Genomic DNA, 22,735 nt, shown 5'->3' on the forward strand with positions numbered 1-22,735 from the left:
TCAACTGAATCTTCAGGGTTCAGTTGAATCCCAGGTTAAACTTCTTTTATCATGTCATGGCCTAGTCGTCTAAGGTGTTTTCTTAGGAGCACCCAGAGTATAGGATCGAATCCCCTTCACAGCGCCTGATTTTCTCATTAATACATCACGTTAATGTGATTTCTCCTTGTAGTGAAGAGGAAGCATTAGAGGAAGAATTCCTGGGGCCCGATTCACAAAATAGTTACACAAGCACTTACGAGCCTGTGCATCTTTTCTAAATCTTTGACAGCTTTGTTTACAATTATTAAACAGTTAATGAGCTCCAAAGCACCAAGAGGCTGTTTTATAACAATAACAACAGTTGTTTGGGAAGTTTTCATGCTTGTAAACTGTTTAATAAATGTAACCAAAGCCATCAAAGATTGGGGAAAGATGCACATGTTCTTATGTACTTGTGTAACTGCTTCGTGAATCTGGCCCCTGGACAACAAAGCCAGAGTGCATAGGGGGATTGTGTGAAAACCATAGTTCAGCTTCAGTGGAAGTCTCAGGAACCATAGAGGATTGAACCCCAGGTTGCCATCATTTTACCATGTCATGACCTAGTCTAAGGCATTTGATTGCAAGTACCCAGAGCATAGGTTCAAATCCTCATCACGGCTTCTACTGATTTTCTCATAATTATTAATATCATTTAATATGTTTCATTTAAACTTTGCATCAGGGCTTTTGTGTATATCAATAGCTTTGTAAATATGATGCTAGTGAATGTATTATGTATATCTTGTAATTTAACAAAGCATTTGAGAAAATATCACACTAACTTGGCTGAAAATCAAGACATGCAGATCACAAATCTGAAAATAAAGAATTAACAGCATTTTAGTCTATTGGGGATCATTATCAAGTTGTGTAATGGTCCTGGATGGACTGAATCGTCATGAACTCTTTATTTATAGATTTGTGGGTCGAGTGTCAAATATGAGTGAGAGCTGCTGCATTAAGCTTCATAATTTTGTATTGTAACTAAGCAAATAAAAGTACAGTATTTATGAAATTATGTAGATTGTTAAGAAAGTGTATAGAAATAAAATGTCAAAAGAATGTATTCCATGCAAAGAGTTGTGTCAAAGCATAAGGGTGAGCCAGAAATATAATTCAAAAACAATAAATACAAGATAAGTGATAAATTTAAGATGAAATTATCTGAAGGGATATACAGAACATATGTGCAAAACTAATATTTAGATATATATATAGATCAATTACAAAATAAAATAAAATCTTACACAATTACCAGGAGGTTAAAAGTAGAGTACAGTACTGTGTTACGTAGTTTGCTTAAGATGCATTAATATTCACATGAAAATACAATTTTTTTTTTTTTTTTTTAGTCTGTATCTAGGTCTTTATTATAAAAACAAAATCCGGATGTAGTTGCTTGCCTTGATTAGTTCCTTATCCTGCCAGTGCTAAGCCATGCAGAGTGTTAAGGCTAGATATGCTGTTGGTTCTAGTGCTGAAGCTATATGAGAGCCTCGACTGCAAGGGCTAGTCCACATTACTTTAGCATACTCTACATTTTCATTCAATCATTTTATGGCTAGCATGACTTTACTGTGTTGAAATGTGGCCCCTTGTCAGTTGTCAGCCATGCTGCTAAGATTTTTGTTTAGTTTTAGTTACTAGTAGTAGTATTTAAACAACACAATAATCTTGCTCTTGAAAGGTGCAGTTGCGTTACTAAACTCCAGGATGAATAATGTGTGTGTGTGTGAGAGAGAGTGTGTAAATGTCTATGCATATAGGTTCTTGTTTGTATACTTAACTGCATAGGTTGATTTATGTACATATGGTACATATATGCATATCTGAGCAATCATAACTTGGCATTGTAATTATTATTATTATTACTATTATTATGTTTTTAAATACTGTATTCAGAAACTTTAGGGTTATATCATTAATTGTATTGTAACTTTAATTCTTCGTATCATTTTAACTAAAGATGTAAATAATTTTCTTGAAATTTCTCTCTGGTATCTTTACCAGAGAGAAATTACGTTTTACGTCCTTACGTTTGTCATAAGAATCAGCATTCCACAGCCCGGTCTTTGACCAGATTTATTTTTTTAATATAGGGGTGGTTAACCCCTAGGCAGCGGTCATCATCACATGTTGATTCACGGGGTAATGCGGTTATCGTTATATGACGATTCATGTAATTATTGTCTGAGTTTTACTTGTATGATGCAAATAAGAATATACAGTACATAGTTGGTCTTTGTGGATGAGATGGAGTTTACCTAGACCTCGTGAAAAAATCCTGCTCTCATTATAGTTACTAGTAAATCCTGTTACTCATTCAGCCCATCCTCCTAAGATTTCCGCATGTCGAGAAACTGTCGCACTAAAATATCATTATCCTAACCTACCAGAGGACCCAAAACAGAAAACGGAACAATATGTCAATTTCGCGAGCCGCTACCATTTTCTAGTGCAACAATTTTGGCCGTGGGTAGAGTATACATCAAAATGCGACATTCTAATAGGTGGACAGGTCCACCTGGCTACGACCACGATAGGTCGTGCCTTTGTTTCAATCTATACTCTCGCCCATATGGTGCCAATTAGGTCATATGTCATTGCCCAGAGCAAAACACCATTGAATATTATGTTCATATCCTTTTCACTACTTTGTAATGGAGTATACCAGGAAAACCAATCATCAGTTGAAACAAGTGGTGAAAAACGGAGGATAACACAGGAAGTGTCAGCAAAGTTGAGCACGAGGCATTGACAGGCGCCAGACACAGCCACTCCACCACCTTCCAGAGTGCCTCCTCCCAAGGAAATGTCGTATATTCACTTATTTTTGTGTTTTTCCTTACATTGTGCATACAAATTAATAATTCAGTAATGAAAGATTATTTTGGGGGGAATTTTTTTATTTTTTGCGCATAGGGGGGTATGACAATTTTTCCATAGCCGCTGCCCAAGGGTTAAATATATCATGTGAATTTATATAGAAAATTGCCTGAATTTTTTGTCTTCCCATATGCTCCATTTATTTTTTGTAGGTACTGTACTTGTACAGTATTCATTTTGAACAACTTGTCCTATAGTAAAATAATACATAGAATGACAATGGGATATATATACAGTGGTACCTCAGTTTTCGAATTTAATCCGTTCCCAGAGATGGTACGAAAACCAAAACATATTTTCTCATGAGAAATAACGTAAATTTAATTAATCCGTTTCACACCCCCCAAATATATTAACTAAAAAATACATTTGATTCAGAATAATAGTCTTATGTATGTCTTATGTTAGTGTTTGGAAGGGAAGTCACCTTCCATTATAACAGCAGTGATGACATTTCTGGGGTACTCTCTCTCTCTCGTATGTTTTGCAGGCATACCACTAGGACCTGCTTGTGGCTCACTGCTTGCTTGTCTTACTGAGAATCTGTCTATAGACACTTATTTTTCCCTACGTTTTAACACTTGTCTGTAGTCAGACATCACATTGTCTCAATATGAATGATCTCTTTGTTTTTCCTCTATTGTCATCCTCACAACTATTTTCTTAGGTTGAACATTACCACTGACTTTCTTGGAACCCACGGCATGATATATAATATGAACGTTTATGTTCAGAAACCAAAAAAGCACAAAAACAATTAAATTCTTCACAAAGAATTCAAGTGCGATCATCATTAGGCGGGAGACACTGGTAAACTGAAGCACCATGCTTGCGGTGGACCCATACATGTACGTACAGTATAAACAAACTCCGAAAACCAAGGTAAACAACGGGTACCGAATGGAAATTTTTGAAGAAATTGAGTTTGAGTACCGAAAAATACGAGAACGGGCATATGAAAACCGAGGTTCCACTGTACAGATTATGGACTCGCCCATCAATGACTAACATAAATTTTGATCAACAAAAATCTAATCAAACCTAGGCCTAATATAGTATACTGTAGTACATACATGTACAGTATTATATTAAACCAAAGTACACTATTCAGTTTTTGTATGCTAACTTTTAAGGCACACAGTGCCAGTAGGCCAAATCGGGAACCATTCTGTGTGCAAGTGTTCATATTTTTGTATACCATATATACATTACTGTTATTGTCATTCCTGACCAGGAGGCCCGGTCGACGACCGGGCCGCGGGGATGCTAAGCCCTGATATCATCTCACGGTAACCTCAAGGTATTGTAAGTAATCTTTTCTGGAGGGAGCCCTGTCAGCTCCCTGAAGCTAGCTTACTAATTAAGTACCATACTACTTGAGTTTCATCAGTTGTGGAGTTCTTGGTACCTACCAGGGACCATGAGCCAGAATCTGGCCTCTTTAGGGACCAATAGCTTGTGAACAATTTAAATATAAAGTTTATCATCTTGCCATCAACCAGGGAAGCACCCTGATAGGTAAATCAAAACAGACTTTTACATGGCTGAAAAATAAGAACAGCACCCTCAAAATGTAAAAAAAAAACTCTCCCAAGAAAAAAAAAACAACTTCGTCAAACCAGTCCTCTGTCAGCTCCACCTTCCCCGTCGTTGTGGGGAGCTGACCCTTAAACAGCGCAAATTGTATACAGTGTATATACAATTTTGGTATACTGTACAGTACAGTATATGATTTTGTCTTCTATTAAATCATATTTTAATTTTTTTAATGTTTTCATCGCTGATTGTGATTTAAAATGAAAATGGTTGAATTTGGAAAAATTTTGACATTAAAATTAGCTGATCATTTATAAAAATCACAAAAATATGTTCTTAAAACTACACCATAAAATTTTTGCCAAAACAGGTGTGCAATGTAAGGGTTAAAAGTAGGCTGCAGCAATAATGTTCCATGAATTGCTCAAATAGACAGAATCTAGAGTTGTGTTTTGACTTTAACGTTCGTAAGAGCTTCCATTTGAGTACAACCGTTTTCTTGTGAGCGTCTATTTGTCCCTAAAATCTCAAATCGATATAGAGTAAGAAAAGCTTATTTACATGCCCAGTAAGAGACACTGGCGGCCTGTCTCCTGACATTATGATGTATTTAGTTTTCTAAACTCTGCTAGAGTTCTATTTTTACACAGGTGGGTACAGGAACAGCTGACATCTAACTCCTGTTAGCAGGCTGAGAGCTTTCCCATCCCATAACTTATGGTAAGCCTTGCCCATTAATTCCCCTGAAATACGACCTGCCAATCGTTTAACCCTTAAGCTACAAAACTTCGTATGAAGTAGGACAATAAGCTCAGTTTTTAAAATTTGCTGAAATGCTTTCAAATGTTTTGTGCATAATCTACTAGGCAAATGCTCTAACTTTGTCTAAATGATACCAAAACTTGAAAAACAAGAAAATAAAAAATAATTATAAAATTGAATATTGAAAACTTCAGGTTTTGAAATCGGCTGCAAAAGTATGAAATATCACTAAGTGTTCATTTGGTGATATTTCATCAGCATTATTCTTATGCTCTCAGAATAGCATATGATCTTCATTTTCATATATTTAGAATATAGGTTTTCTGTATAGTTTACTGTAAAAAAAAAAAAGTCAATATGGGATTTGAAATATGCGCAAATTTAGACAACAAAAATTTATAACTCCAAATGTTTAAGGTTTATGAAATGTAAATTCTATAGGGATTGTAGAACAGACAGCTGTGCACATGATATGTAAAAATGGTGAGAATCGGTCAGAAACTAGATTTTTGGATACTGAAATATAGTATGTTGAAATTCTAGTTATAGATATAATTGAAGTTGAAGTTATCGACAATGAATAAGGCAGTTCTAATTCATAAATTTACTTGTATGTTTTAATAGACATTGTTTGGCATTCGTACTCGAATATGTGAAAGTTGTAGTTCAATATGTGTTGAAGTGAAATCAAGAAAAAATAATCCTCCCAAAAAACTAAATACAGTGGTACCTTAGCTTACGATTTAATCAATTCCCAGAGACGACTCATAAACCGAATATTCGTAAACTGAAGCGAATTTCCCCCATAAGAAATAATGTAAATTGAATTAATCCGTTCCAGACTTGCCAAAAAAATTAACTTCAAAGTAAATTTTAAACCCAATTTGCCCAAATCTTCAGTACTAAAGTATTTACACGTTATTACTTACCTTTACTGATGACTCTTGTTGGTGTGTGGAAGACGGTGAGGAGGGGGGAGGAGGAAAGGTGTTAGTGTTTGGAAGGTGAGTCCCCTTCCAAATCTTTAAATTCGTTAATAAGTCTTTCAGCCGCTGGTTTGTCTAAGCTGGCAGCCGCCCGATGCCTTACAGCACTATGAATACCACTTCTTTTTCTAAATTTCTCAAACCATCCCCTGCTTGCCTTAAACTTTTTTCGTGTCTGCATCACTCATTCCAGGGTTTATCTTTAAAAGGTCTTCGTGCAATTGCCTTGCTTTCTCACAAATGATGGCCTCTGAAAGGCTATCACTTGCTAATTCCTTGTTGTGTATCCAAATTAATAACAACTTTTCAACATCAAGTGTTTGCGTTTTTTATTTTGTGATTGTTGACACGCATTTGGCCACTTTAGCACTCATAATGTCCTTTTTCTTAGCAAGTACAGTGCATATTGTTGACGTACATTTGTTGTACTGCCTAGCTAGCTCAACAACCCATGTACGATTTTCATGTTTACGAATGATCTCTTTGTTTTTCCTTAATGGTCATTCTCACATGTGTTTTCTTGGCTTGAACCTTACCACTAGCTTTCATAGGACCCATGGTGAGATATATAACAACTACTTTTATGTTCAAATACCCAAAAATTAAAAAAAAAAACTGTAATTCTTTACAAAGAATTCAGGTGCGGTTGTCTCTAGGCGGGAGGCACTAATAAACTGAGGCGCAATCGCCGTGCAACCACGCGCTAGGTCGGCCATTCGCGTATCAACAAGCATCATTTCCCGAAGCAAAGCTCGTAACCCGATTCAAATTTTACGAAGAAATTGGGCTTGTAACCCGAAAAGTTCGTAAATAGGGGCATTCGTAAGCCTAGGTGTCACTGTATGAGGATAATTATAATGATTTAGGGGATATATTTAGGGTATACTTTATATAAGTGAAAATTTATACTTTATACTTTATATAAGTGAAAAACCCTAAACCGGTCCCTAATCATCAAAACAACCTAAAGAGAGAAAGAAAATATTGTTTGAAATCTGTGAAAAAATCAGCCAAAACAAATTCAAAGTCCCAAGTTCTGCGAGTTAGGACTGATTTATTTGTTGACCAGTTTCATTGTTTCTTCACATAGTGAGGACTGGCATGCACTCTCCAGGATGTGAAGGTTACAACAAAATCAGATATAAACAAAGGAGAAAAAAAAAGCTAAAAATTTAAAAAAATCCCATAAAAAAATTTGGACATTGATGAAATAACAGATATTAACATTGGGCAATATATTTATATGATACATAACAAAATAAGAGCATAATAACATACTTACTCATTATTATTTGTGTTGTTATGTATTACTTAGCAATGCTATAAAGGCACCAGCTGCATATCCACTTTGTGGACACTTCTTACTGCTATTCTTCTTTTATGCATTGGACAGGTGCTTGCATATCTTTATCACTGCATTATTCATCAGTTCCAATTAATAGATGTTGTTCTTATCAACAAAACGTTCTTCTTTTTCAAAAATTTGTCAAAAATCAATTTCTGAAAATATTTTGATGAAAGTTTCACGGTTCTGAAGCCAATAAGTTGGAGATGTGTTTAACATTTTTAAGTAATTTTTTTACATAATTTGAATATTTTTTGCTTTCCGGCCCCTTACGCTGAGCAGTTTAAGGGTTAACAACCAGGTACCCAATCACTGCTGGGTGAACAGAGACATATAATAATGGATTGACACCTAGTCAACCCTCTCTGGTCAAGATACAAACCTAGGCCAAATCACTCGTGAAATGTTAAGCGGGTGTGTTACCACTGTGCCACCAGGGTGTTGTAGTCATTTTACCAATAACTGACGACAACTGTGTGTGTGTGTGTGTGTGTGTTTTGAGCCCTTTCATAATTTTGTTTATAATGATTGTTTCTTGAAACAAATCTAAGTCCAAAATAATGATATAACCCCAAGGTTGCTTATAGCTGTGGAAATAATAGGTCATGGGAAGTTTAATTAATATTTAATTTTAAATTATTTTTGCTATTGTATAGTGAATACTTGTTGCTGTTTATATTAGATTATTTTTCATGCACTTAGTGTATCATAATAATGTTAAAATAACTGTGATCACTTTAGTTGATCTGTAATAAGCTGTTGACAAATCTATCAATTTTTGTCGAGTTAATAATTGTTAAAATTCCTCCTCATACTTTAATAACAAAACTACTATAAATTGAAAAACAAGTTAATATGAGTTTTAAGAGTTTTTTGGGGTATTGGAATATCATCAGGAACCACATCGATGTTTTCCATTGCTTGTGTACTAATTATATTTTGTGTGGTTTCTTTCCTCATCGTGTGGAACTCAGCCAGCCCATGTCAAGGCCTGTTTCATAGGTTCCTCTCTCACGCTGCCCATCTCAGAAGGCAAACTCAACTTGGGAACTTGGCAGGTAAACATATTCATCAAAAAAACTGTCTGTTTTTCTTATACAATATTCCAAGAGGATAATTTGTAGAGTATATTATTGTTAGAATTAGCATTTTTCATAATTCACAGGCCATACCTAATGTTTGGACGTGGTGCTTACATAGGTGTCCTTTGTCTCAATCATTTTGAAGCCCCTCGTTAGTGTGATAGTCATCTTTAGCATGGTACCTGCAACCCATCTTGGTTTCCTTCAGTATGGTACCTGCCACCATCATGGGTTCCTTTCACTATGGTACCTGCTGCCACGGTATCTCACCATCACAGTACTTCTCATTCTCACAGTACCTCTTATCACAATAGTTCACAATTTTGGTATCTCTGACTATCATGTAACTGTTCACTATCTTGATATATCCCAATATCACTGTACCTCTTGGCTCCTTGGTATCTCACCATCACAGTACCTCTCACCTTCACATTATCTTTCATTATTATGTTACCACTAATTATCATGCTACCTCTCACTATCAAGATACCTTTTGCCATTAAGATGCTTCACACTCATGATACTTCATTATCATAATAGCTCTCACCATCACAGCACTACTCTCCTTCATGTTGCCTCTACTTTGATACAGCACTGCCCCATTATTACGGAAACAGGGACCAGAATCTGGTTCGCATTACGAGGTGAAGGGAGAGCCTGGGGAATGAGAGATCAACCCAAAACCAGGATAAAAGCCCACAGAAAGCATAGAATGCAACAAAACAAGCAAATGCTTGAATGGAAAGTGATCCCACAATAAACACAGAAAATAATTGTTGCAGCTGGGTAACCACCCTAACTGTTATGCAGCTGACAGCCACCAGGTGGCAGGTCAGGTCCTAGCCACTCTACGTCCCTCACTCAGTTGTCTGGGTGATGGGATCACCCATCTTCAGGCTCTGCAGTTTCTCACTTTTAGCTCATTGGGTTTGGCTTTTTTGGAACTTGTGTTTCACTGGAGGTTATTGCCCTGTTTTTTACATTTTATGCTTCATGTTTGTGTTTATGCTATCCATGTTGTGTGTATCCTGGCTTCTATTTCACTTTGACCATGGCTTGGTCCTCTTCCCTAGGGTTGGCTTCCATTTCCTTTTATCTCATCCAGAGATATCTGCTCTGGGGGGTTGGGTGTTTCCTCTTCTGCAAGTTTGACTCCTCTTGAGTCGGCTCACCTCTGTACATTGCATAAGATATGTTCTTCCTTGCTGGGCTTTTTAATGATTGAAGAAAGTCTTTCCTGGGGGGATCCCCTTGTAACTCACTGAAGCTACTATAGTGAGTGTGTTATACTACTAGGTGCCATCAGTCGTAGAGTTCTTATTGGCCTACCGGGGGACCACTAGCCACAACCTAGCCCCCCCCTCTCAGAAAGGTGCATGGAGCGATGGCACTGTGAAAACCTTTACATAAAAGGTATTCATAGCTGCCACTAAGTGAAGGTACCCAGAAAGTCAGCAAAACAAAACAGACTACTGTGCTGTATTGCTTGGTTAGAAACAAGACATTTGCCTTAAACCCACCTAAAGAACTTCTCCCCCCCTCCCCCCAACAATGTAAATAAATGATTGAAAATTTGGGAAACTAGTGCAAGCTAGTTTGCCCTACCTCTTCCCCCTCATTTGGGGGAAGGAGGGTGGCAGGCCGGGTCAGCTGGCTACTCCACCAGTTCTTATACTGATGTATCTATTGCCTAGCCACCAGCTCAGGTCGCTCTGGTTCCAGTCTCCTGTTTTACTTAGTTATGTTTGCCTTTAGCCTCTGGTTCTGGTACTGGTTTCTGGGAGGCCAGTAGAACTCTGAGGCTGATGCAACCTAGTAGATGGTACACTATCAGTGATACAGTAGTATCTTCAGGGGAGACACTGAGGCTAACCCAGAAATAGACATTTCATCAAATTCAATGCTGGTTTCATTCTATGTGATTGTAATTTCCTTGCCATTCTTTCATGTGTGGTACCTTATCAAAAGCTTTCGAGAAGTCAATGTACTGTTTAAGCTTTCTTATCCTAATTATATAGGGAGGACTCCTCCATCAGATAAGCTAGACATTTGGATAGGCAGAATTCTTACAGGAAAGTCCAAAAATTACCATATTCACAACTTTTTGGTACCACAACCACCATAATTCTTATTTCCACACTCACTATAAATCAAATAGTTTTTGAAAATTTCTGTAACCTAATTTCCGATTAACTGAATTTCTGTTCGGATATGGTGAAGTTTGGCAGAAAATTATCCAAACCCAATTTTGTCTGGATAATCCAAGTATTCGGTTCAGCAGGTTTATGAGCTCAGATAACTGCACTCATACGTACCGCATCAGTTGGATGTCCTTTTTTCTAAATAGCTGGTTATCATTTCCAAAAATGTGAGCAGGTTTGTAAGGCAGGATTTATTTTTAACAAAACCATGTTGTGTAAATTTTACTAGATTGTTCACAATGTGATGGTGAATGAGTCCCCCCCTTTGGGATTCTCTTCATTAGTTTGCAGATATGTGAGGTCAGGCTGATTGTATAGTATATTTTTGCTGAGCTCTTTCTGCCTTTTTGGAAAATACGAGTGACAAGCAGATTTTCAATCTAGGGGAGACTATCCCTTGGTTCAGAGATTTTTCCGAAAACGAGTTTCAGCAATGGGCATAGTTCATCTGCCAGTTCCTTTAATATTTTTGATTGAACAGTCCACACTTGGGGCATTTGAATCCTATAGTTTGTCAATGCTCTTCCCTATTATGTCACACATTATGGGACTTTTCCTTATGTCTTTAACTCATTACTAGCATGGCTTCTGGTATGGCAAACCCTGTCTCACAAACTTCTTAGTTCTATGTCTGGGCAATGTAGATCATACAAGATAGAGAAGGGTGTTTGGATTGTCAGAACACCTTTGGCACAGTATGCCACAGGGGTACTGTGCATAAAATGTAGAAAAAAAATAGTAATGGAATGTGCTCTAGCGTGTCACAGTGAAAAGATAGACCTCAGAGTAGCATGTTACCAGTGACATCCTGCAATACTGGTCAGTTCTGTGGTTATTACTATACCTAATCTTTGCAAGCATCTTACTGAGGGGATAGATTTGTTCTCAGTGTTTGCTGAGGATGCAGAATTATGAGAAGAAATAAAAAAAAATACAGAATGACCTGGGCACAAGGAAAGAATGGTCCCTCAAGTGCCTACTAGTGCTTAACTCAAGCTCTAGTTACTAGTAAATCTGTTACCTATTCAGCCCGTCCTCCTAAGATTTCCCAATGTCAAGAAACTGTCACACTAAGGTATCCTTATCCTAACCTACCAGAAGACCAATGCCAAATATATTGCAAAATAATGAAATTTGGTGCTAGGGACATGAAGTTATACACAAGGTACTACATAGGAGTAGACTTGGGGAATCTTGAGAATCAGAATTTATATATTGGTCTAGTATAGTCACCAGAAGCCTACATCGTACGAATATCAACAATTCCATATGGAATCTGAACAAAGAGTCGTTCAGGACCTTGTATACAAATTGTCACACCACTTCTGGAATACACGACACCAGCATGAAACCCTCATGTCATTACACAGAAAATGAAACTAGAGAAAGTCTAGAGGTGTGCCACCAAACTAATCCACAGGCTGGAAGGTATGAGTTGAGAAAAAAAACTAAAGGATAAAGGAGTTAAACCTCGTGTCACTGGAAGAGAAGGAGAGATGGGGTAGGTATGTTCACATACAAAATATTCAGGGAAAGAAACAAGGCAGACCATTAGCATGGGAGGTACATGAACAATGGGTGGGGGGGGGTACAGTTTATTATTTATTTATCAAAATAAGCCATTAAGACTTTAGAAGTGATGGAACTTTGAAGTGGTGGAGGCAAACTCTTATTTGCAGCTTTAACTGTAGATATGACAGAGCCCAGTAGGTTCTGAAATCTATACATCAATCGATTAAGGGTTGAGAGGCGAGACCCAAGAGCTGCAGCTCATCCTCACAAGTACAACTAGGTGAGTACCATCATCCCTTTTCAACTGAAACTAGTTCCTTAGCTGAACCAATTCCTCATTTGTTAGGTCTTCACCATGAGAGTCCAACACTTCCAGCACATGAGCCTGATCCACTTCATGAAATCCATCATCCCTGGCAAGTTTGATGATCAGCTGATGGATATCATTTAGCAACTTAAAAATCAGTGAAGTCATTCTTGCATTCTTTCCACATTTTTCCACAGCATGTATTTAATGTAATGTAGCCTGTCACTTTCTTCAATGCCACATTACTGTTGTGAATGGCATTCATGACATACAGTGCATAACTGCTAGAACTCTGGTATTGTTTGCACGTCCTTATCTATTTTTCCTTCAATCTGCTGCATTGTCCGATGCATGTAGTATGCCTTCAAGTTTATATAACGCCTTGGTGTGTAGGCTGTATCACATATGTGGTATTTTTGGGAAGAAATTCCACCCTGACTTATTCTGGCCTTTTTAGCCAGATTGTTTTCCTTTCAGTATTTTTTGACTACTTGACAGAAATGATTCTTGAACCATTCAAAAATGGTAATCCAAGTTTCAGTTAGATTGCCAGCTGATGGGAAGCTGGGATTTAACTCGGCCTTTAAAAGCCTTGGTGTTTCTGAATGATATTCAAGGCGTGGCTAAAGTTTAAAATTGCCAGCTCTATTGCCATCCACAAGGAGTTAATTTTGCTTTAGCTGCCTTGAAATCAGGTGCAGTCTTCTCTTCATTGGATAAGAATGAGCTTGCTGGCACACTTTTTTTTTTTTTTTTTTTTTTTTTTTTTTTTTTTTTTTTTTTTTTTTTTTTTTTTGCAAAATAACCCAGACCCATTCACATTGAACACTTACTCTTGAAAGTTGCTACCTTCCTCAGTTTTCTTCTTTAAGCGTTTCCTTGTATATGTCTTGGCTGTCACAGTATTGGCTCTTAAGCTGCCTCGCCAGTCATTCTTAGGATTTGTAAACTATAGCACCTCCATTGTCAAACCACCATTACTAACAAAATATTTCACCAGCTGCACTCACATGCTTGGTTCTTGAGATCATTAAATAAAGCAAGCACCTTGGCCTGAAAGAGCATTGTGGTTCAGGTCGTATTGTATTAGTTCCTGTATTTAATCCACATGCCCAGCAATTCTTTCAGATTTTCCATTATTGGATGGAGCCTCCTTCTTTGGCTGCATCAAAGTGTTATCATTGTCTGAGCCTGTGCATTAATAGTGGTAACAGGTCCAGAATTTTGCTGAAAACATTACATTTTTGTCCACTTTTAAATGCATTGCTGTATTACAGTACATTATCTCCCTTGACTCAAATGGCCCTTTTCTTCAATGTTGGAGTACCAGTGTCACTAAGTGTGGTTTGTTGGTGTCTTGGAACTCACTAGGGATGGGTTACAGTTAGGATCAGGTAAGGAAATGGAAATTTGTGTGAGGTAGGGCAGAGCAGACAAAATGAGCACAGGCAGAATAACAACTTAAGAAGCGTTTGGGAGACAACAAAGGCAGGTAGTGGCTGTAAATAACAGGTGGGAGTAGTGAGTTTCCCCCTCTGTATGTGCCATGCCATTATCTTCTAATGAGAAGCAATTCATTTTGTTTGACAAAACATTTATGATATAAGTAAATTGTGATATATTTAATTAAAAATACAGTACCCATTTACAGAAGATTTTCTGGGGAGCAGTACCTTGTGGTTCCCTGAAGCTACTTCACTGATATAATGCCAGACTACAAGGTGTTCTCTCTGTCAGTTGCAGAGTTCTTATTGGCCTACTGGGGGACCACAAGCCAGAACCTGGCCCTTTCAGAGAGGTGAAGGGAGCAGTGACATTGTGTTAAATTTTACATAAATTTATTCATGTCTGCCACTACCAAGGGAAGGCACCCAGAAAGCTAGTGAAACAAATCAGACCACTGCTAGGTTAGAAATGAAGCCACAGCCTCTAAACAACCAAAAGAACTCTTCCAACAATATAAACAAATAATCGAAAATTCGTAACACTAGCGCGAGCTAGTTTGCCCACCTCCCCACTTCGTTTGGAGGGAGGAGGGAGGCAGACCAGGTCAGCTAGCTGCATCACTAACAGTTTTTATGCTGATGTGTACTGTGCCTGGTCGTCCTCACAGTTTGCTCTGTTTCCTGTCTTCAGCTAAGTGGTGTTTTGCTTTTGCAGCTTTTCCTGTGCACAGTTTGGCAGCGTGAGCCAGGAGATTAATGTGCGTGGAGCTGCATGTGCTGTGCTGCCTTTGCACTGTTAGGGGTCATCTTCCCCTGGAGTGTTCGAGGTTCACTCCCTTAGGGGGTCTCCTCACTTGTGGTGACCCTTTCCCTTCAGGTAAGCCAGTTGTTTTGGACTGTCTGTCCACAGGTTGGAAGTGATTTTTGGCTGGTGCTGCACACTGTGCTTGGTCTGGTGTTTGAGACTTGTAGTCTTTGTTTTCACTTTTCGTTCCTTTCAGGGGCTTTCCACTTCATTTGTGCCACATTCCATTTTGGGGCTTTATTCGTGCCACTCTTGAATTTATTAGGTTTTTACCTAATGTCTGAATGCAAGTACTAGTATTCCCCTTTCTGGGGGAAGCTCCTTTGGCTCCCTGGAGCTATCTGGGATGATATAAATGTTTCGGATGGACTGAACCGTCATTGTCCTTTCACTTTCTAGTGTGTGGTCTGGTCAACAGCACTTTACCTTTATTAAGAACACTTATTGGCATATGAAAGAGAGGAAAGAGGGGAGGTGTTAAGTGTTTGGAAGGGAAGTCCCCTTCCATTTTAACATCAGCCAGTGATAACATTTCTAGGGTACTCACTTTCCTATGTTTTGTAGGCATACCACTAGGACCTGGCTGTGGCTCACTGCTTGTTTGTCTCGCTAAGAATCTCAATAAAACCAGCGTTGAATGTAATGAAATGCCATTTTCTGGGTGAGACCCGAGGCTCCCCCAGAGCTACTAAAGCTGATATTGGTAATACAGTGGCACCTCGATTAACGAGTTTAATCCGTTCTGGCACCGAGCTCGTTATGTGGAAAACTCGTCTTAAGAAACAAATTTCCCCATTTAAAATAAAGGAAATAAATTTAATCCGTTCCACTCCCAAAAACATCCATACTATTATGACATTTTATAATGTAAATATAATACTGCACATGTAATTCTAAATGTTTTGTTGCACTGTTTTCATGTTTATCTTATGAAGAGTCGTTGCTGGCTTGAGGGAGATGATGGGGAGGTGAGGAGGAGGTGAGGGGTTATGGTGTGGAACGAGAGTCCACCTCTGAGTCAAGCGGCCTCTCTCTTCTTGGGAATTTCACCCCACTGGGACCGGGTTGTGGTTCACTGTCACTTGCTGGTCGTTACTTTTGCAAAGAACGAGTCTATTGACAATTGCTTTTGTCTTTGTTTTAAGATGTCTCTAAAATGAGACAGCAAATTGTCATTAAACATCGAGTTGTCACTGCTTTATCAGGGTGATGCTTTTCCAAGAATGCCGTCACGTTTTCAAACATTCCCAACACTTCCTTGATCTCACTGGAAGAGGCAGCATCTTCCCTAACCTCCTCATCCCCTTACGAATGGTGCAAATTGTTGATGAGAACCTGCCATACTCCGTTGTGAGATCAGTCACACGGACACCACGCTCATGCTTTGCTATAATTTCCTTCTTCAAATCCATAGTAATTGTCTTTCTTCCTTCCTCTTGACAACACTATCTTTAGCAAGCAGCTTCTTTGGCGACATCATGTGTCACAAATTGTAGTCACAAAACCACAAAACAACTTAAAGAAAAGTGCAAAGAAATGCAGAGGAATGCTTGTCGTGCGCAATACAACAACAACACTTGCGTCGGAGGCTTCCGAGAATTTGCTAGAACCAGCGAGACGCTACAAAGCACCATGTGGTTTTGGTCGTCAATAGAGACAAATTTGCTGCTAGTGGCTTGCTCGTTACTCGAAATGCTCGTAGATAGAGCAGCTTGTTAATCAAGGTGCCACTGTATTAGACTTTGGCATCAGTCAGTGTGAATGGAGTTCATAGGCCTACTGAGGACCATGAGCCAGAACCTGGCCCCCCCTCAGAGAGGCACGAGGAGCAATGGCCAATAGAAACCCCCATGTGGTTGGAAGCATTCTGTGTCTGCCATTGACCGGGTCAGGTACCCAGAAAGATAAGTATCCCAAAACAAGCCACCATTTCTGGTTAAGAAATTGCTACTGAGAGCCGAACTAGTGGACAGAACTAACTCCTCAAATAAAAACGAGCAAACAAGCATCACATCGCCACGCTGCCGTCTGTGTAGCTCCCCCCTCCTCGGGAGGGAAGAGGGGAAGCCCAGACCCCTTGTGCTGGCTACCCATGACCCCAGTTCTGAGGTTGGATATCAAAAACACGCGAAAAACTGCCGACCGGAGGGAGGGAGGGTTGCCGGGGAGCCTCCGGGTCTCACCCAGAAAATGGTGTTTCATTACATTCAACACTGGTTTTCTTGGGGGATCCCCATCCCCGGAGCTACTTACCAAAAAACGAAAACAAATGGGACTTACCCGGGAGGCGGTCGATGCTTGCCCCTCAACGCAAAGCTGAGACAACTGGCTGCAACTGCCGACCCAAAGCAACACAGGCCCAACTAGGCCCAGGAACATTAACTAAATAACGCACAGCCAGGATCCTGTTCGACTGCCAAAAACCCCGCGCCTGAATGTCAGCCCAAGACATATTGCCAAAGACGGCAGCAAGAGCAGCAAACTTATGAATGTCGAGGGCACGACAGATAGACCGCAGGCTGGCTGGACCGAATAACCCTGTAGACGACCTGAGAGACCCGCACCCTGGAACAGGGAAGAAGGGGAAACCAGATCAGCCCAAAGTGCGTCCCCAGACATGGAAGCCGTGGCGCGCAAATAATGGCGGAGAGCCGCAACCGGAAGCAACACATGATGCACCCCCGGCCTGACTAACTAAGCATCAACTACCCAAGGACCCCTCCGGAAAGCAGCCATCTCATCCCTCCTTCCGGAGGTGTTCGGCATCCCGCATTCTGCCTAAGGAGGTGTGGGAGGCCCTTGCAGCTTACCTCCTGCTAGATTATGCCTCTATAATGGATCCTCCTTCCTTTGAGTTTTGCTCCTCTTTTCCTTACTGGGTGTGTTATGAGGTGCCGGAGTCTTCCTGACTGGCAGACTGCCCTTTCTTTTCATTAGGGGCATAGCTTGTGTTCTGTTGGACCCGCATACTTGAAAGGCGGGAGTCGACTAAGGTTGTTCAGGTTTACCTGGGGGCGAGTTTGAGAACCTCAATATGTGCTTGTTCACCCCTGTGCTTCCTCGCGATATCGGTCAGGTGCAGCTTCACGTGCAGGTCCCTTCCCTTTTGGTGTCCCTGGTAACTGAGGATTTGCGCAACCATGGGCATTTGGCTGCGGTCTTGCACTTTTCCCTGCTGGAGCTGCCTTCGGACTGGCTCAAGGAGGATGTGGAAGAGCTGGCTTCCTGGCCTGCGTCTGGTGTGCTTGCCTCGGGTGTTGGCCACCTTGTTGAAGTTGTTTGCGCCGATTCAGAAGGAAGCGGAGTGTCTTCTATGCTTCTCGCCTTGCGTGCTGATAGGCAGTGCCTGTCCACTCTTTGGAATCTGCTTGGGCCCTGGCACTTAGATTTTTGTTCCCTTTTTGACCGTTACTGTTTGCAGAGTCTGCGGTGGTGCATTTTCTGCAGGCGGCTTTGTCTAGTTGACAGTCTATGTCGGACTTGTTGGTTCTCCGGGGATGGGGAGGGGGCGTGGTGGTCCTGCCCGAAAGGGTCGTGCCAGGGTTTAGGGTTCTTTCAATCGTCGTAAGCCAGTAGTGCCAGATGCAGGGCCGGTCCCATTCTGGACTTGTCCTGTCTGTGAACCCCTGGGTCTTTTGCCCCTCCTTTTGGATGACCACTCTGTTCCAGGTCTGGCTGCTTTTGGAGCCGGGTGCTTAGATGGTGTCCCTGGACCTCCAAGACTCATATTGGCACGTCCCAATTCATCTGGGGTTCAGGGACTGGCTCAGTCCTGTTGTGGGGCGACAGGTTTATGGCTTTCATTGCCTTCCATTCGGTTGAATCTGTCACCTCGCGTGTTCACATGCGAGGTGTGAACACCCAGGTCGTGTGTTTCCGTTCATGGTGTTACCCAGGTTGTGGTGACCTGTGTCTGTTATGGGTTCGGGTTCTGGCTTACCTTAATGGCTGGCTGATCTGGGCTTACAGCTTGTCTGCGTGTCTGCTTGCCAGGGATTTGGCTCCTTCCCAGCTCGCCGGGCTCGGGTTCTTGGTTAACTGGAGGAAGGCCCATTTGGTTCCTTCTCGGGTTGGGTCTTGCCTGGATCTTGTGTGGGACTCTCAGACCACTTCCTTGTCATCTTCCAGGACCGATTCAGCTTCCAGATGCATTGCTGCGCCTGCAGTTCTGCCTTGGCTGTTTTTTGAGGGCACCCAGGTCACTCGTCAGGTATTCGAGCAATTGTACGGGAGTCTGAACTTTGCCGTGCTGGTCTACTTATTGGGTCAGATCTGGCTTCGGTGGCTGTTCTGGTTCCTTCGAGGACGTCCCTTCTGCCGTTCTCGCGATCACTGGGTTTGGACCCCAGGGGCCCTTGGGTCGGCTGCTGCGTCACCAGCTTACTCTTCAGGTTTTTCGGGGTTCAGGATTTTTGGTTTTTTTTTCGGAGTGAGGGCCTGAGTAGGCGTGGCGCCTATCCAAGCTCTCACTCGATGTGTTCACAGATGAGTCATCTCTCAGCTGGGGTTTTGTGACCGGTGCTCACCAGGCCAGCCAGGGTTGGTGGGGTCTGTCCTTCCATCGGCCTCACAGCACGGTGCGGGAGTTTGCGGTGGTGTGGTTTTCCCTTCGTAGGGTTCGTGTCGCTCACGGAGCGACGATCGGGGTCCATTCGGACTGCTCCCTGGTGGTTCATTGCCTGAACCGATGGGGTTCAATGTCCTTGACTCTTTGGGTGACTCATCTGCTGAGTTCTCAGGGTTTGGCTCTTCTGGCGGTTAATATCCAGGGGGTGTCGAACGTCCTGGTGGACGGCCTGTACCCAATTCACAATAATAATTGTAGGTAATTGTACCTACAATTCCTAATTGTACCTAATACCTGTACCTAATTTATACGTAATTCACTCAAATCTTAACACTTTAGTGCACGCGGCACTCGTGAAAAAAAAAAAAGCGCCTTGTGCGCGCGGCGTTCTGGGCGCTCAAGCGTAAACACAAAAAAGTGTATAATCTTTTCACGCTCCTAACATCAATTCTCGAGCTACGTTTTTCATTTTGGTATCAATGCGTTGGCAATAAAATTCTCTACAAGATCATATGCATAAAATGTCACCAAAGCATTTGCTATCCCACCACGAAGTAAATAAACACGAAGATGACATTTCACTGTCCTGACATTATTTCTCGAGCTACGTATTTCATTTTTATAGCAATGTGTTTGCAATAGAAAGTTCTATAAGAACATGGGTAGAATTGGCCAACAGAGCATCAAATAAATTTGCGGCGAATAAAATCTTACGCGTGTTTGTACCCGTGAGCGTAAAAAGTTTTTACTTTGCTCATGTTTTTCAAGTTTATACTTGTTTCATACCGTTTTTTTTGTTTGTATAGTGTTCAGAATAAAATTCTCTACACAGACATATGCATATAAATGTAGAATCATGATCGCGGCCAACACAAGAGTGTGTGGAGTGGGCGATTACCCTCGTTGTGTCACCAACTCAATAGTCTCTCCTCTAAGTTACAATACATTGCCGTTTTCTCAAATAGGCACTGTGCCTATTAGAGAAAACAAAAATTTAATGGCAAACATATTCATACAAACCCCAAGTCGATCGAGTAGTATATACCCACTATAACACGGACCGTAAATTTACGTCGTGATCCGACAAGCGCTTATCTAAACCGCCCGTAAATCCAAGTGAAGTTCTCAGAAAAGTGTTAAGTACTAAAGTACTGTATGTACAAGTTATTGCTTACCTTTATTGACGACTCTTGGGTGTGTATGGAAGACTGTGAGGAGGAGGAGAAGTGTTAGTGTTTGGAAGGGAAAGTTCTCTTCCATTATAACATAAGGCAGTGATGACATCCCTGGGGTACTCTCTCTCCTACGTTTTGCATGAGTACCACTAGGACTTGGTTGTGGCTCACTGCTTTCTTGTCTTACTAAGAATCTGTCTAAAGACACTAGTGTTCCCAACATTTTAACACTTGTCTGTAGTGAGACATCACATTGTCATTTAAAAGGTCAATGCAACGGCCTGCTACAACTTTATCTGGGGGAATTTTTTCAACAAAACCTTGCAGTTCTTCCTATACTTCACACATTTTCTTAATAAGGAAGGGACTTCCTCTACTGCCTCTACTCACAACTATTTTCTTATTTTCACTAATGAGGTGGATAGCATTCTGTGGCGGTGACAGATTATATCTTGTCACACCTCTCTCTTTGCTTGTCGTCCAACGTTCTTGCTTCCCAGCAAGTGTACACAATCCTACAATCATTTATAAACTAAATAATACTTTCAACTTGTAATATAAAAACTAAACTACTGTATACTGTATAGCATGTCTCCTCGACACTCTTCTACACTGCCGCTGGCAGTTTCTGGCAGTTCTCAACCAAAGCCTATTTAACCAGGTGCGTTGCTTAAAAGATCGTCATTCGTCTCCTGCAATGGTAGAACACATGGCCACTGCTCCTTCCTGACAATGACACTCCGGCATCAAATACTCTCATGAAAATTATCTCTCATCATTCTCATTGGTTATGAAAGTTACTGTGTATCACTTAGAACCACCATACATTTTGCTCCACAGCACAGAGCTAGCCACAGTAAGTGCAAATTTCACGCCTCCAGTATGGGTGTGAGGACGTGTCGTCTACTAGACCAACATGGTGCCGGGTATCTTCTCTTGCCCCTGGGCTGTTCTCAGGCCCCTTGGCTGCCTTTGTCATTTTTTCCTTGACTTGTGAGTGGGAGCTTAAAAACAAGCATCCTCTTCTGGCACACCCAATACTTCGTCCACTCATTGGACGAGAACTGCTTGTGGGTTCCACAGAATTACCTCCGTCTACGACGTCGGTCTGGCTTCAATGGCTTACTCACATCGCTGTGGCACACGCATTAGCTGCCCCCCCCCCCTTCTACTGGTACTCTTATCACTGTCACTATTCACATGCCTCTTTTTGGCCATTACAAGTAGAATTCCCACCTAAAAACTGAAGGGCAATGAAATGTGTCTTTACCCTTTTATTTCCCACACATAGGTGAGGTTCCAGCCAATCAGTGATCCTCACCTCCTCCCACGTCGCAACTCTGCCTTCTCTTATTGGCTAATGGTGACATCATCCATCCATTCATCCTCCTTCTTCAGACTGCCTTCTGCTGTCCCCATTTTCCCCAAACTCAGCATTTTGCCCTGCACCACAAGTGTCTCGGAAGCTGATATCTCCTGTTCAATATAACCTCCAGTTTACCTTGTGTACCACGTACCATACTTTTGTTATCAGTCAGGAGCATTCAAGAATGAGTCATAACACTCGCACCAGAAGTGGGAGATATTATAACTTAACTGGGAATGATAACGGTGATCCTTCTGGCTTCTTGGTTTCTGGGCCTCAGGGCTCAGTGTTTGAACCTTTGAGGCACCATTGGATAGGTCAGCTGTTCCTTGATGGTTCGGGGTTTTCTGCCAATCTTTGGGTGTGCAATTTCTAAGTCAGGTGAATCACCGTTTGTATGATGGAGGGTCTTCTCTTTATGTTTTTCACCTTTTCCTATCTTTCTGCTGTTTGTCATCAATGTTGGTTGTCAGGTCATTTCTTGGATTTTTGTGGACTGTCCGCTGATGCCGAATACTGTTGCCTCTCATTGTTAAACTATGATGAAGCCCATCTTGTTGGTTTTTGGTGTAGACATCTCATCCTTGCTGTTTTGAAAGTTGTTTCTGGGTTTATTCATGGCCAACCAGCTCATTCTGCTCCAGTTTTTTTTTTCTGCCTACGTGTTCTACCTGAAGTTTCTGGGGATCATTGTCCACAGCCCAGTCTCTGACCAGGCCTGCTGGTTGCTACCTAG

At 41.0% G+C, this 22,735-nt stretch overlaps 1 protein-coding gene across 2 annotated transcripts in view; it reads left to right on the forward strand.

Moving 5' to 3' along the window:
* LOC123771646 (UPF0047 protein YjbQ) overlaps window positions 1–22,735 on the forward strand; it is a 43,808-nt gene that overhangs the window by 10,487 nt on the left and 10,586 nt on the right. For both annotated transcript variants that reach the window (XM_045764265.2, XM_045764274.2), the window contains exon 4: window positions 8,514–8,597. In XM_045764265.2, the coding sequence (XP_045620221.1) occupies window positions 8,514–8,597 (84 nt within the window). The remainder of the gene's footprint in view (window positions 1–8,513; window positions 8,598–22,735) is intronic.

The sequence above is a fragment of the Procambarus clarkii genome, chromosome 14 (genome assembly GCF_040958095.1).
Source record: "Procambarus clarkii isolate CNS0578487 chromosome 14, FALCON_Pclarkii_2.0, whole genome shotgun sequence".
NCBI lineage: Eukaryota > Metazoa > Arthropoda > Malacostraca > Decapoda > Cambaridae > Procambarus > Procambarus clarkii.